Source organism: Marmota monax, unplaced genomic scaffold, assembly GCF_021218885.2.
Source record: "Marmota monax isolate L192 unplaced genomic scaffold, Marmota_monax_Labrador192_F-V1.1 WCK01_AAM20220418_F8-fsc00225, whole genome shotgun sequence".
NCBI classification, from domain to species: domain Eukaryota; kingdom Metazoa; phylum Chordata; class Mammalia; order Rodentia; family Sciuridae; genus Marmota; species Marmota monax.
Genome location: NW_026694524.1, coordinates 753,076 through 766,847, shown reverse-complemented (window position 1 = coordinate 766,847; position 13,772 = coordinate 753,076). Strand labels below are relative to the sequence as shown.

Genomic DNA, 13,772 nt, shown 5'->3' with positions numbered 1-13,772 from the left:
TAAATTATCATGTTATGAATAAGGACAGTTTCTTTCTTTCCAATCTAGATGCCTTTACTTTTTTTCTTGCTTTATTGTACTGGTTAGGATCCTTGCTATAATATTGACAAGGAATAGGGAGGGCAATATACTTGCCTTGACCCTGATCTTAGGACAAATACATTCACTCTCTCACAATTAGGTATAAGTTTACTTACAGGATTTTTCATAGATGACCTGATAAAAGTTGAGGATATTTCCTTCTAATCCTGCTTTTCTCCAAATTTTTATCATTAATGAATGTTGAACATACTTTTTATGGATCAATTGATACATTGTATTGTTTCTCCCTAAGATAGTTGTATTTTATATTATTATTGATATTATTAGATTTAGGCCTATCATTGTATTATTTCTTTTCTATTTGACCTCCCTCCTTTTGTTTGTTGTTCTACTTCACTGTTCTACTCTTTGGAATATTTGACTATTTTTTTTAATTTAACTTTTTATTTTTATGTAATTGTAGGTTCTCATGCTCTTGTAAGAAATACTACAGAGAGACCACATGTACTCTTTATCCTGTTTCCCCCAATGGTGACAGCTTTAAAAACCCTGATACAAATCACAGCAAGCATATTGATATTGCTAAAATCAAGATACAGAATATATTTCTGTTACCACAAGGATCTCTATATTGCTATTTTATAGCCAGATCTATTTCCTTCCACTCCCAACTCTTCCTTAAATTATTAATTTATTCTCCATTTCTATGATTCTTTCATTTCAAAATTATTATATAAATGGAGTCATGCAGTATGAAACTATATGGGATTGGAGCTTTTCACCCAGCATAATTCTATGGAGATTCACCCTGTTGCGTGTACCAATAGTTTATTTCTTTTAATTACCGAGTAGTAATTCATCAAATGGATGCACCATAGTTTAACATTCCCCCTTTGAAGGATATTCCTATTTTCAACTTTGTTGATTTCTGTTCTAATTTTTACTCTTTTCTTCTGATGATCTTTCTTCATTTCTAACATATACATTCAGAACTGTAAATATCCCTCCAAATTCTGCTTTAGCTATGTCTTACAAATTATATGTTTTTTTTTCATTTTTGTTTCATTCAAAATATTTTAGATGTCCCTTAAGGCTTATTTAGAAGTAAGTATGTCTTTAAATTTCCAAATATATGGGGTTTTCCAAATATCTTTCTCTCATTGATTTCATTGATACTGTTATCGCACATATTATTTCTTATAAATTTGTTATATTTTGTTTTAAGACCCAGAATATGTCTTATCTTGGTGAATGTTTGATATGCACTTGAAAAGAATGTGTATCCTGCTGTTGTTTGATGTAGTGTTTTATGAATGTCAATTAGTGGAGTTGGCTGATAGCGCCATTCACATTATCTATATTCTTGTTGGTTTTCTGTCTACTCGTTCTATCAATTATTGAGACAAAGAGTGTTGAAGTCTCCAACAATAATTGTGGATTTGTCTGTTTCTCTTTCAGATGTATCCATTTTTGCCTCATGTATTTTGAAGTGCTGTTATTAGGTACATATGCTTTTAGGATTGTTATTTCTTCTTGGAGAATTAACCATTTTATCATTTTGTAATGTCCTTCTTTGTCTTAGAAATCTTTCTTGTTCTGAAGTCATTGTCTGAAATTATTGTAGTTACTCCAGCTTTCTCTTAGCTAGGTTTTCATGTTATATATCCATCCCTTTACATATTTTAAATTGAAAGACTTTATTTTTAGTACAGTTTTAGATTTATAGTAAAATAGACCAGCTAGTACCAAAAGTTTCCTTATACCTCTCCCCGACCCCAGTTTTCCCTAATAGTAACATCTTGCATTAGTGGTGTATACTTGTCACAATTTATGTGTGAATGTTAATACATTATTAACTAAAGTCCATATGTTACATTAGGGTTCACTCTTTGTGTTGTACAGTTCTATGGAAATGCTCAAAAATCCACCATTAATGCATTATACAGAATAATCTCAGTGCCATAAAATTTCCCTATGCTTCACTTTTTCATCCTTTTTCTCCTCCCTCCTGGCAAGCACTGATCTTTTTACTGTCTCTGTAGTTTTGTCTTTCCCAGAATGTTATATGTTTGGAATCACACAATATATAGCCTTTTCAGACTGGCTTCTTTCAAATAGCATATGTATTTAAGTTTCCTCTATGTCTGTTCATGGCTTGATAGCTCATTTCTTTTTATTGATGAATAATATTCCATTGTATGGATGTACCAGTTTGTTTATCCATTCAGCTACTAAAGGATATCTTAGTTGCTTCCAGTTTGGGGCCATTATGAGTAGAGCTGCTATAAACATCCATGTACAGACTTCTGTGGACATGTTTTCAACTCATTGTGGATCATTTCCCTTTGAAGTTTATGATTTTTTTTTACTGTGAACTCCTTTTCAGTGAGAGTTCTTTTTTATGAAAGCTATGGAAGCATCACTGTAGAACGGTTTAGAAATGGAGCCCACTAGTTTCACTAATGTAGAACCAATTTAGGTGTATTTTTCAACTTTGGGGGTCTTGTATGATACTTCAAATGTCCATTTGGGATATACTCCCACATGTGGTAGAGGACTAGGGTTCTGATTTCTTATAAGTAACTCCTTATTCTTCTTACCATTTTCATTAACTAGTGGGTGACATCACTCTAATTCCTATTTCACAAACAGAGATAGCTTTCATGATTCCCAGCTTTAAACTGGGAGCTCAATTCTAGTTCTCTGCACATTTATGCCCTGTGGCCTGGAATTCACACTCATGATTAGAGCCTTAATCTCTCAACTGCAAAGCCACACAGATTCAGTTTTTATTCACCCTCTCACTTTAAATTTCTTCTTCATTTTTGTCACCTAGTAAATTTCTTGGCTTTTAGCTTGGCTGCATATTACATTTTTTGGGTTAAATTTGGGCCAGCATTTCTTTGCATTTGTAGTCAGCACAGGTAGGGGTGGTAGAACATGGGGAGGATCCATCCACATCAGCTCAAGTCATGTTGATAGGAGTTCACCACAGGGCATTTAAGGCTTAATGTTTTCCCATAATATTATAGTTTAAAAAGACTTACAAATTGAAGGATTTATCATATTTTTCCCCTAGAAGTCTGGCAAGTTGATGAGCAGATAGATAACTACAAGGAAAGTCAAGACAGACCTCTGTGGCAAGCTGCAATCATAGACAAGGAAACACTGAAGGATGAAAGTAATCAAGATTGCAGGATATGCAGAAAAATCATTTATCTGAGCAAATGCTTTGTTTCTGTAGGACGAAGACTCCCTAAGTATTATTCATGGAAAAGTTGTTCAAACCATAATTTTAATTTTCTTAGTCAAATCAGAAGCTATGTAAAAAAGAAAAATGATGGTGTAAGGTAAATTGGAAATTATGTCTCCATTCTAATCTTGATAAAGCCCAACCTGCAGAGAAATTTTTTGAACCCAGTCAACAAGGAAAAGGCCTCCACCAGAAGCAAGCCCTTAATAAAAGATAATTCAAACTGGGAAGAAATTCTATAAATGTACTGAATTTGATAGTGTTTTTCTAGAAAACCAACCTTGTTGCCCATCAAAGAATTCACACTGGAGAGAAGCCTTATGAATGCTGTGAATTTGCAAAAACCACCAGCCAGAAGATAGCCCTCATAGCACACCTGAGAACTCATTCAGGAGAGAAATTCTATGAATGCAGTGAATGGGAAAACCTTTTTCCAGAAGGCACCCCTCATCAAAAATCAGAGAATTCATATAGGAGAGAGACACTATAAATGCAGTGACTGTGAGAAAGCAGTCAATAGGAAATTCACTCTCATTTAATATCAGAGGATTCATACAGGGGAGAAAAATTATGAATGTAATGAATGTGGAAAACTTTTCAGTGTGAAATCAACTCTCATTGTGTATCATAGAACTCATACAGACGAGAGAGGCCCTATGATGACTGGGAAAGACTTCAGTGGGAAGACACCTCTCACTAAACATCAGAGAAGTCACACAGGACATAAAACCTAAAGTCTACAAATAAACTTTCAGGTGGAATAACTATTCTTTAGTTATACATTATTACACACTGTGCATCAAATAATTCATTGAAAGTAATCATGTAAATCCAGTGAATATCAGAAAGCCTTCAGATATTGCTCAGCCTTTATTTGATTTAAGAAAACTCAATGTTGTAATATTTAAAGAATGTAATAAACATAAATTTCATTTATGAGTTGTAATATATTGTTCATCAAAGAATTTATGAAGGGCCAAAACTATGAATATAGTGAAATTTTGGAAAGAAAATCTCATCTTATATCAGAGCTCTTATGTTCAGGAGATGCTATCAATTTCATAAGTTGAAGAGCCCAGTTTTCCTAGGTACTGTGAGGAAAATCATGTGTCAGATACCTCATTATACACTTTATAGAAAAGACCACAGGTTTATTATTATATAAACACTCAATTATATACATATTCTTTGTGAATATGCTATAAACCTTTTGAAAGTATAAATATTCCAGGAGGACTATAAAAACAATCCTTGCTTGGTTGATCTGACAGATTAATTTGTAATAGAGAATCTCTAAAAGAACCAGGTATGGTGCATGCCTGCAGGAGGATCAGAAGTTCAATGTCAGGAGCTGGGGTTGTAGCTCAATGGTAGAGCACTTGCCTGGCATGCGTGAGACACTGGGTTCAATTCTCAGCACCACATATAAATAAATAAAATAAATAAAGGTCTATCAGCAACTAATATATATATATATATATATATATATATATATATATATATATATGAATATTCATATATATAGTAAGTTCAAGGTCATATATTATATATATATATATATATATATATATATATATATGAAGTTCAAGGTCAGCTTTAGCAATTTAGCCAGACTATCAAAATGAAAAAAGGGCAGGGGATGTGACTCAGTAGTAGAATACTCCTGGGTTCAATCCCCAGTACCAAAAACCAAAAAAGGCAAGAATCTTTAAATAGATTAGTTTGAAAGGGGATGAGCTAGCAGGATCCCCAAACAAAAGGGACTCAAAAAGGAGCAATTACCCATGGATTTTATCTATCATAAGTACAAAAGTATAAATATCTTATGGGGAAAGTTTATAGCCTTCTGGGATGCCTTTCTTAGGAAAAGTCATTATATTCTATTTTAAGTAATTTAATGATGGAGTAATAGGAGGTTCAGGATTTATAGGAAAGATTCTATAAGAGCAATATTTTTTTCTTTTTTTTTTTGCATAGTATTTAGGATTGAACCCAGAGGTGCTCTACCACTGAAATATGTCCTTCTATCCCTTTCATTTTTTTTTTTTTTTTTTTTTTTTTTTTTTTTTTTTAGAGACAGGGTCATACTAAGTTCCCCAGGCTGGCCTCAAACTTGTGATCCTCCTCCCTCAGTCTTCAGAGTAGCTGGGATTACAGGCATGTGCCACCAAAGCCCAGCAGTATTAATTGAAATAAAAATTTTTAGCCAGTTGAATATCCAGTGATAGGTGATTGAGTATTGATACATTTTTAAATTTGAATAATATTCTGCCATTAATGCATTCATATTTTAAGAATTTTAGAAAATGTTCAAGATTACAGAACTGTACTTTATGATCTGTGTTGTAAAATGACATTTGGGAATGATATGCACTATTTGATTTCAGTGTATCTGGGTTGTGTGAATATAGGCAAATTTAAAAATTATATGCATTTATATTGCATTTATGTCTTTTGTGTATGTGTATGTGGAGAGAGGCACAGAAAAATAAGAAGAAAAATGCATTCCAATATTAATAGTGGTTAATTTGGATATTAGAATTGCTGATTTTTAAATAATTATTTTAAATATATTTTGCTTAGTTTTCTGATTTTTCTTTCTCATATGTTTTTCTATCCAGAACTCTTTTTTAATACATGACTATTCTGCTACTTTCTGTTCTGCTCATATCATCTTACTTTGACATATCTGCACATATTTACATATTTATTACTTTCCCATGTGGTCATCTGTTTGATTTCAATGTTAAAAGAATATATCATACACCTTTTAGAATGGATATCTCACAATTTTAACAATAGAGTGATTTTTCCAATGAGAATTATAACATCTTCATACTTTCTTTTACACTTTATCCTCACCAAATCCCGTGACCAAAATCATAAGCCACCGTATTTTATAGATGGGAAGCACTGCAGTGAGTGATTCAAGGTCCTACAGGTAATAAGAACAAACCAATGCAAACCCAAATTCCCATATGAAAAGGCAAAGCCCTTTTCATTCTGCTCTTGGTGATTGCCACTGGATACTCATTTTCTCTTTTCCTCTTTTATCCTACTATTTCTCATTAATTCTCAACGTGCACTGTGGTTAGTATCTCTTAATATTGACTGTTTATGTAAGTAAAGGCTGTTCATTTTATAAAAACTACATTGTGTAATGGTGCTGCCATGAGAATCAGGAATGAATTCCTCTGATTCTCATGGCTACACTATTCAGTAAGGAGGGTAATGACAGACCACACACATCTCCAACCACACACAAATCCTGATATTTTATAGATGAAACAAAATCATAGTATTTCTACTTAAAACTTGATGTAAGCAGTATAACAAGCATTAGCATCTATGATTCACATTCCAATGAAAGTTATTCGTGGTTTTTACAATGTTCATCCCTCTAGACCTCACCCAATAGAAGAAAGGAGGGGACATCCTATCTGGTTATTTAATCTCTTCATTTTTATTTTGAGTTTAAACATTTAAAAAGAAAGTAATGGTCAGGCTGGGATTGTAGGTTAGTGATAGAGTACTTGCCTAGCACATGTGAGGCACAGGGTTCGATCCCTCAGCACCACATAAAAATAAATAAGAAATAAAGGTATGAAATTTGTTTTTTAAAAAAGAAAGTAATGGGGCTGGGGATATAATTCGGTGGTAGAACACATGCTTAGCTTATGTGAGACCCTGAGTTCAATCTTCAGCTCCAAACTAAAAAGTAACAAGCAGACTTTCATTTCCATGTATACTGTAGTTAGTCTTGCCAGGCCAGCAATTATGCTGCAACAATTGGCACAGGGGTGGGGGGAGAAGTAGAAAACATATTTAAAAGTCATAGAGCTGAAGAAACAATGAGGTCTAGATGAAATAAAATCTGAGAAAGTGAAGTGCTTTTACATATGGTACTGGGGATTGAACCCTGGGATGCCATGCCATTGAGCTACATTCCCAGCCGTTTTTTTTTTTTTTTTTTTGAGACAGGGTCTCACTATAAGCTGCCCAGGCTGAAATTGAACTTTTAATCCTCCTGCCTCAGCCTGCAGAGTCACTGGTATTACAGGAGTGTGCCACCATGTCCAGCTGCAGTAGTTTTTCTAGATCAGCTGACAAGTGCTTTCCATTATCTTATCTGGGAGCATTTGCTGATTCTTGGTGTGCTGAGGATAGGCTTTGGCTCAGGCTGATGAACGATACAGGTGGAAAGAAATTCACAAGTGATTCCAGAAAATATATAAGTCTAGAAGATCTCTGAGCACGTCTTTTTTTTTTTTTTTGTCCATAGAACATTTACTGAATTTGTGATGGTATGAGAGGCTTAGAAGCTGAGTCAGAAAGGTAAAGTGAAACCTGCAGTTCCACTGTATTTGGAAACAGTCCAAATAAAAGAAGGGGCCTGCTACAGTCATAGTGAAATAGGATAAGAACTTAGCTCAAAACCAATTATGGGGAGAGCTAAAACTCAAGCAGTCTTCCAGGTCTGAGGAGACAGAACCAACAGGCTCTCAAGAAAAAATTCAGAAGAAAATCCCGAGGAACAGTGATGAACAAGAGAACAAGAGCTGGGTTGTCATTCATATATATATATATATATATATATATATATATATATATATATATGAAGTATGTATGCTACAACTAAAAAATGCAATAGCCAAAATCATACTGTGTGGGTTTTAATACCACATTGGACATAATAGAAAAAAAATATATATATATATATATAAATATATATATATATATATATTTTTTAAATGTAAATGGATACAATACCTTTATTTTATTGGTTTTTATTTTTATGTGGTGCCAGGAATATGAACCCAGTGCCTCATGCATGCTAGGCAAGTGCTCTACCACTGAGCCACAACCCCGGCCCCTGGGTTGTCTTAATACTTCAAATCAGCCCTCATTGGATTGTAGTGATCAGTTCTAACTCTATCTCTTACAGAGGAAAAAGGCAAACAAAACCAACTGCAGCCTCTGTTTTATTTTCAGTATTGGGAATGGAAACCAAGGCCTCACACATGCCAGGAAAAAACTTTGCTACTGAGCTACACCCCAGCCCACCTCTATATTTTTTAAATACACAATGTCTGACAAAAACAGACAAAAGTATTACTAGGTATTAGAAAAGGCAGGGAAATGCAACTAAGAAAATTAACAACAGTTGCAGTAGTTGAAATCATAAGAATGAATGATCTCAAAGGACCCCTCTTTCTTCAATAATCCCCTGCAACCTGTGAATGTAATAAGATATTTCTTCTCTACTTATATTTTATTATAATGGCCAAAGGACAATTATCTGAGTGAGCTTAATCTTTTTACACAAACCTTTTTTTTTAAGCAAAGTTTTCTCCAGCTGGTTGGCAAAAGGAAATCAGAGATTGGAGGGATTCAACACATGGGATATTTTCTGTTATTGAAATGGAGAAATCTCATGGCAAAGAACTGTAGTGGCGCTCCAGGATCTGAGAGCATCTTCTGGCTGAGGCAGCCAGGAAATGAGGACCACAGTCCTACAGCCACAAGGAACAGAATTTAGCTAACAACCTGCATGCACTTAGAGACAGATTCTTCCCCATACACCTTCAGATACCAGCCCAACCCGGCCAACATCTTGATTTTCCCCTTGTGGGACAGAACTCAGCTATACCAATCTGAACTTATGACCTACAAAACATTTGAGTTAATAAATAGATATTGTTTTAGGCCACTAAGTTTGCAATTTGTTTTGGCAGCAACAGAAAACTAATTAAGCAAATTTAGATGGTTTTGATTCTGAAATTACAAAGCACTTTAAATGCCATGCTAAGGGCAAAAATAAAGCAAAATGGGTAAACGATGGAGGATTTAAAAATATTTGGAATATCTAAAAATGCATGAAGTATGTATGCTACAACTAAAAAATACAGTAGCCAAAATCTTACTGTATGGGTTTTTTTTTAAGAGAGAGAGAGAGAGAGAGAGAGAGAGAGAATTTTAATATTTACTTTTTAGTTCTCGGCGGTCACAACATCTTTGTTTGTATGTGGTGCTGAGGATCGAACCCGGGCCGCACGCATGCCAGGCGAGCGCGCTACCACTTGAGCCATATCCCCAGCCCACTGTATGGGTTTTAATACCACATTGGACACAACAGAAAATAGGATTCATGAATTTGAAGACAGATCAATAGATTGATTTCAGAGGAAAATGCAAATACAGACTATGAGAGGCATTTGTGACATAGCTAAAAAGTAAGGCATATATAATTGGGATCCCAGAAGAGAAATATTAAAGACAGAATAATAATTGAGACAATGGTTAAATATTTTTGAAAAGCCAGTGAAAGATATCAAGCTAAGGAATCAAAAAGCTCTGAGAATCCCAAGCATGAATCATAAGACCTCAAATTTAATTTCCATTTATTATGGAGTAATGAGGTCCAAGTTACCCACCTCCTATAAACAACTAGAAATAGTAGATGATAATATTTGAGGTAACTTTCTGTATATCAAACAAAAGCAACACAGTATTATAAAACTGAAAAAAGGAATACAAATGATATGAGTCCCACACTTGCCCTGGTTTTATGCCTAGAGGCTCTTTGTAAAATGAGATGGGTGGGGGAGCACTCCCTAGAAGAGTGTGGTGGTCAGAGTTGAGGAAAAAGATTAGTGTTTGGGAAGGCTGAGACAGCTGGAAATTTCAGGGCACTGTACTGCAAAGAAGGGAGTTGTTGACAAGAAGGAGCAATAGAAAGGTACATGGGAGATCCTTGAATTTGTTGTTGAATATTTAGCTAAGTATGTGAAGAGTGAAACTTCTCAAGGCCAGGAAAAGAGCAATTGAGGAACTATAACTGAACAGTTTCCAGAGGTCACATGGGGTTGGAGTGTGTGCCAGAGTGGAGAATTCTTGTTAATCATCCCAGGCCATCAATTCCTAGAGGGAATCATGTCTTAATAATGGGGATACGTGAGCTCTGGAGTGAAGGCAACCATAAACCTAGCCTAATAATGCTAAAATTAAGGCATGAAGGAATGAAATTGATTCGCAAGTATCATAACTCCTTATTAGAATGAAGTCCAATACTCCTTAAAAATATAAAATTCAATGATGCATTCAACAATGTAAATTTATTATGTCTGTCATTCAGATATTAAAGAATGAAGACATGAGAAAATGTGTTGCATATCTAAGAAGTAAAAACAGATGATAGAAACAGATCAAGAGTTATGTTTTGGATCTTAAGTGTCCCCCAAAGGCCCATATGTTAAAGGCTTGGTCATCAGCCTGTGGCACTATTAAGAGGTGGAGAAATCTTAGGGAGGTGGAACATAGTGAAAGTGAGGTCACTAGGGGAGTAAACTTGAAGAGGCTATTGGGACCCCAGTTCCTATCCTATCTTTCTCTGCTTCCCTGACACCCTGACATAAGCAGGCCTTCTCCACCACACACCATTGCCATGATGTACTATGCCACTACAGACCCAAAGTGATGGGGCCAAGTGACTATGGACTGAAAATGAGCCAAATTAAATCTTTCCTCCTTTAATTTTATTTTCCAAGATATTTTATCACAGCAATGGAAAGCTGACTAACACACCAAGAAATGACAAATATTAGAAATGTTTATTGTCATCAAAAATGGCATAATAAAGAACTCTAAAACACTACCTCTTCATAAAATTAATGAAAAGACTATAATGGAGTCCACTTCATGCTTTGAATATAACCCTGGTTGCTCTACCAGTGGTGGCTTATTTTAAAATTGACATGATTTTTTTCTTCTCTCTCTCCCTGTCCCTAACCGTGGGAGAAGCAAGATTAACCTTCCAATCCTAGGCCTTTGGTTACTGACCATAGGAATGAAGAAATCCAGACTTTGGGGCTGGCACCTGTGAATCTAAGAAATGGCTCTATCTCAAGGATAAAAATGAATTATGATTCCTGACAGGACATAGCCTTTATATTTCCTCCTTAAAAGTCCACGGTCTCCCTCTGGCAGTTAGAACTACAGGCTCTGGGAAAGGAGTCCCCTGTTTTTTTCCTTTGCTAACAAAGCAATAATACTTCTTTTTTTTTCTTTTTCTCCAAACCGTGTCCATGTAATTGGGTTGACCTTGGGAATAGACTGAGCATCTGGTATCAAAACTAGCAACTTTTTTTTTATTCTAGGAATAAAACAAATAGCTTGTAGCAACTGAAGAAGCATGTATTCAAGGAAAAAAAAACTGAATCTCAGTAAAAACAGCAAACTTTGTGACATTTTAACTTACCATAGTCCCATCCCATGCTCCCTGACTCAGAAGTCATTTAGAAAATGATAATCTGAATTCACAGTATCAATAACAGAGGGAGCAAAATAGACATCATTTGTAAAGAATTATCCTTAAGAATCTGTCTACTGGCTTCATGGAAGACTCACTACAAAAGTTTATCTTTACCTATTTCAGAAATTTCCAAATGCAAAAGTCACTTACTACAGTGCAGAGCATTTGTTTAAAATATTTACAGGCAAATATTTTATTCCCTGTTACCTGAGGAAATAGATGACAGTTGAAGAAAACAATATTCTGATAAAATGCTTGGGAAGAAAGCCTTCTGAATTAAACACTTTGGGAAACAGATTTTCAAAAACTCCTAAGTATTGCCAGGAAACTAGAATGCCAAGGACATGCTCAGGGGAGTGTTCATGCTCTGGAAGGCACTAATTTTTTACTTTTGGCTGACCTTGGGGTTCTGCTGACCTTGGAGTTCTGCACAAGCAGGATGTCAAGCCTAGGACAGAGTTGTAAACTGCCTGGGTACATGGTGAAGGTGTGCCCCAAAACACAGAGCCACTCTGCAAAGACAGATTTTTGGTTTCAAGCATTTAAGTAAATCTTTATCCAATAGAACACTGCTAGGCTAACTGAACAGAAATGTCAGCAACTGCACACAACAAAGAAAACCTACATCAAAAATTAGTTCAGAAGCCCAGCATAGTGGCACATGCCTGTAATCCCAGCAATTTGGGAGGCTGAGGCAGGAGGATTGCAAATTCAAAGCCAGCCTCAGCAACTTAGCAAGATTCTAAGCAACTTAGTGAGACCTTGTCTCAAAATTAAAAATAAAAAGGGTTGGGGATGTAGTTCACTGATAAAGTACTCCCGGGTTCAATTCCTAGTACAAAAGAAAATTAGAAAAGTTACTAAACAACCACTATAAAAAAAGCAAGTCCTTAATTAAGGGGAGAATTTAATTTCCAGAGTTGCTACATTATAATAGTGTAAAACTGTTTTAACATTTATATTTCAACTTAATTAAATACATCAGTAGAATAAAGAAAAAAAGCCAGGCATGATGACGCATGCCTGTAAATCCAGCTACCCAGGAGGCTGAGGTAGGAGAATTGCAAGTGCAAGGCCATCCTCAGCAACATAGTAAGCCTCTGTTTAAAATACAAAAAAAAAAAAAAAAATCAGGGCTGGGGGTGTGGCCAGTGGTAGAGTACCCTGGGTTCAATCTCCAGTACTACAAAATAAATGATAGATAGATAGACAGACAGACAGACATGATCTTTTCAATAGTTACAGGAAAATTATTTGGCAAAATTAATGTACATTCATGGGGAAAAAATCCCTTTCAGTAAACTGGGAATAAAAGGGAACTTCCTTAGTCTGTTAAAGGACATTTAGAAAAAGCCACAGCCTATATCATATTAAATGTTGAAAGCTTAAACCCTTTCTCTCGAGCTCATTAATTTTCCTTCACCTGTGTCAATTTTGCTGATAAGCCTGGCATCCCTGGAAATAAAATTGATGGGCATCCAGTAGGATATCTGTTTAATATTACCACTGGAAAAGGTCAAGATTAAAAGAGCAGGAGTCTTAGGGCAATTGCCTCCTTTTAAAAATGAGGGTCCTTTACTTAGTTCCCAGATCCTAGCCAATCTTCAGACCCAGAACCATTTGTAGCAAGATTTGCCCATGTTCTTCAAGGAAGGATTATACAACATTGTAGCAGGCATACATTTATAATGCTTACCCTCATTTTTCCCCAAAGGAAACTATGACATTTATTTGAGTGACTATACACTAGGGAAAATGGAATGCCCAGAAACTTTTAGACACAGCTTTCTGAGTTGGCACCTATAATAAAATGCTCAAAGCATCATTGTGGCCCTCTTGTAAGAGAGGGGGTCTATTGGGTCCAGATAATAAATGGAATACAGTGTAAATCTGACTCATAGTGGCCCATTGCATCTGCAAACCTTCCCAGTGATCATGTCCCCATTCTCCAAGTGCATAATTGAAATTTACATACTTGGAGGTTGGATTCCTCTCTGCCTGGGGTCCTTTATTCTGTGCAGTAAGATCTTTCATAGTAGGGAGAACCAATGGAAATATCTTCCTCCTCCTTCCCCCACCAACCAAGAGTGTAAATTAAAACAACATTTCACCCTAGGGGTGACAGGTATTAGTGCCACCATTAAATATCAAAAGGAAAAAAAAATG

At 35.5% G+C, this 13,772-nt stretch overlaps 1 protein-coding gene across 3 annotated transcripts in view; it reads left to right on the top strand.

Moving 5' to 3' along the window:
- Krbox4 (KRAB box domain containing 4) overlaps positions 1-13,772 on the top strand; it is a 29,710-nt gene that overhangs the window by 11,845 nt on the left and 4,093 nt on the right. For 2 of the 3 annotated variants that reach the window (XM_046420202.2, XM_046420201.2), the window contains exons 6-7: positions 1,501-1,544; positions 3,122-3,241. The exons of the other annotated variant lie outside the window; for it this stretch is intronic. In XM_046420202.2, the coding sequence (XP_046276158.1) occupies positions 1,501-1,544 (44 nt within the window). In that variant the 3' untranslated portion in view covers positions 3,122-3,241. Of the gene's footprint in view, positions 1-1,500; positions 1,545-3,121; positions 3,242-13,772 lie in introns of those variants that run through there. 3 annotated transcript variants of the gene reach the window in all.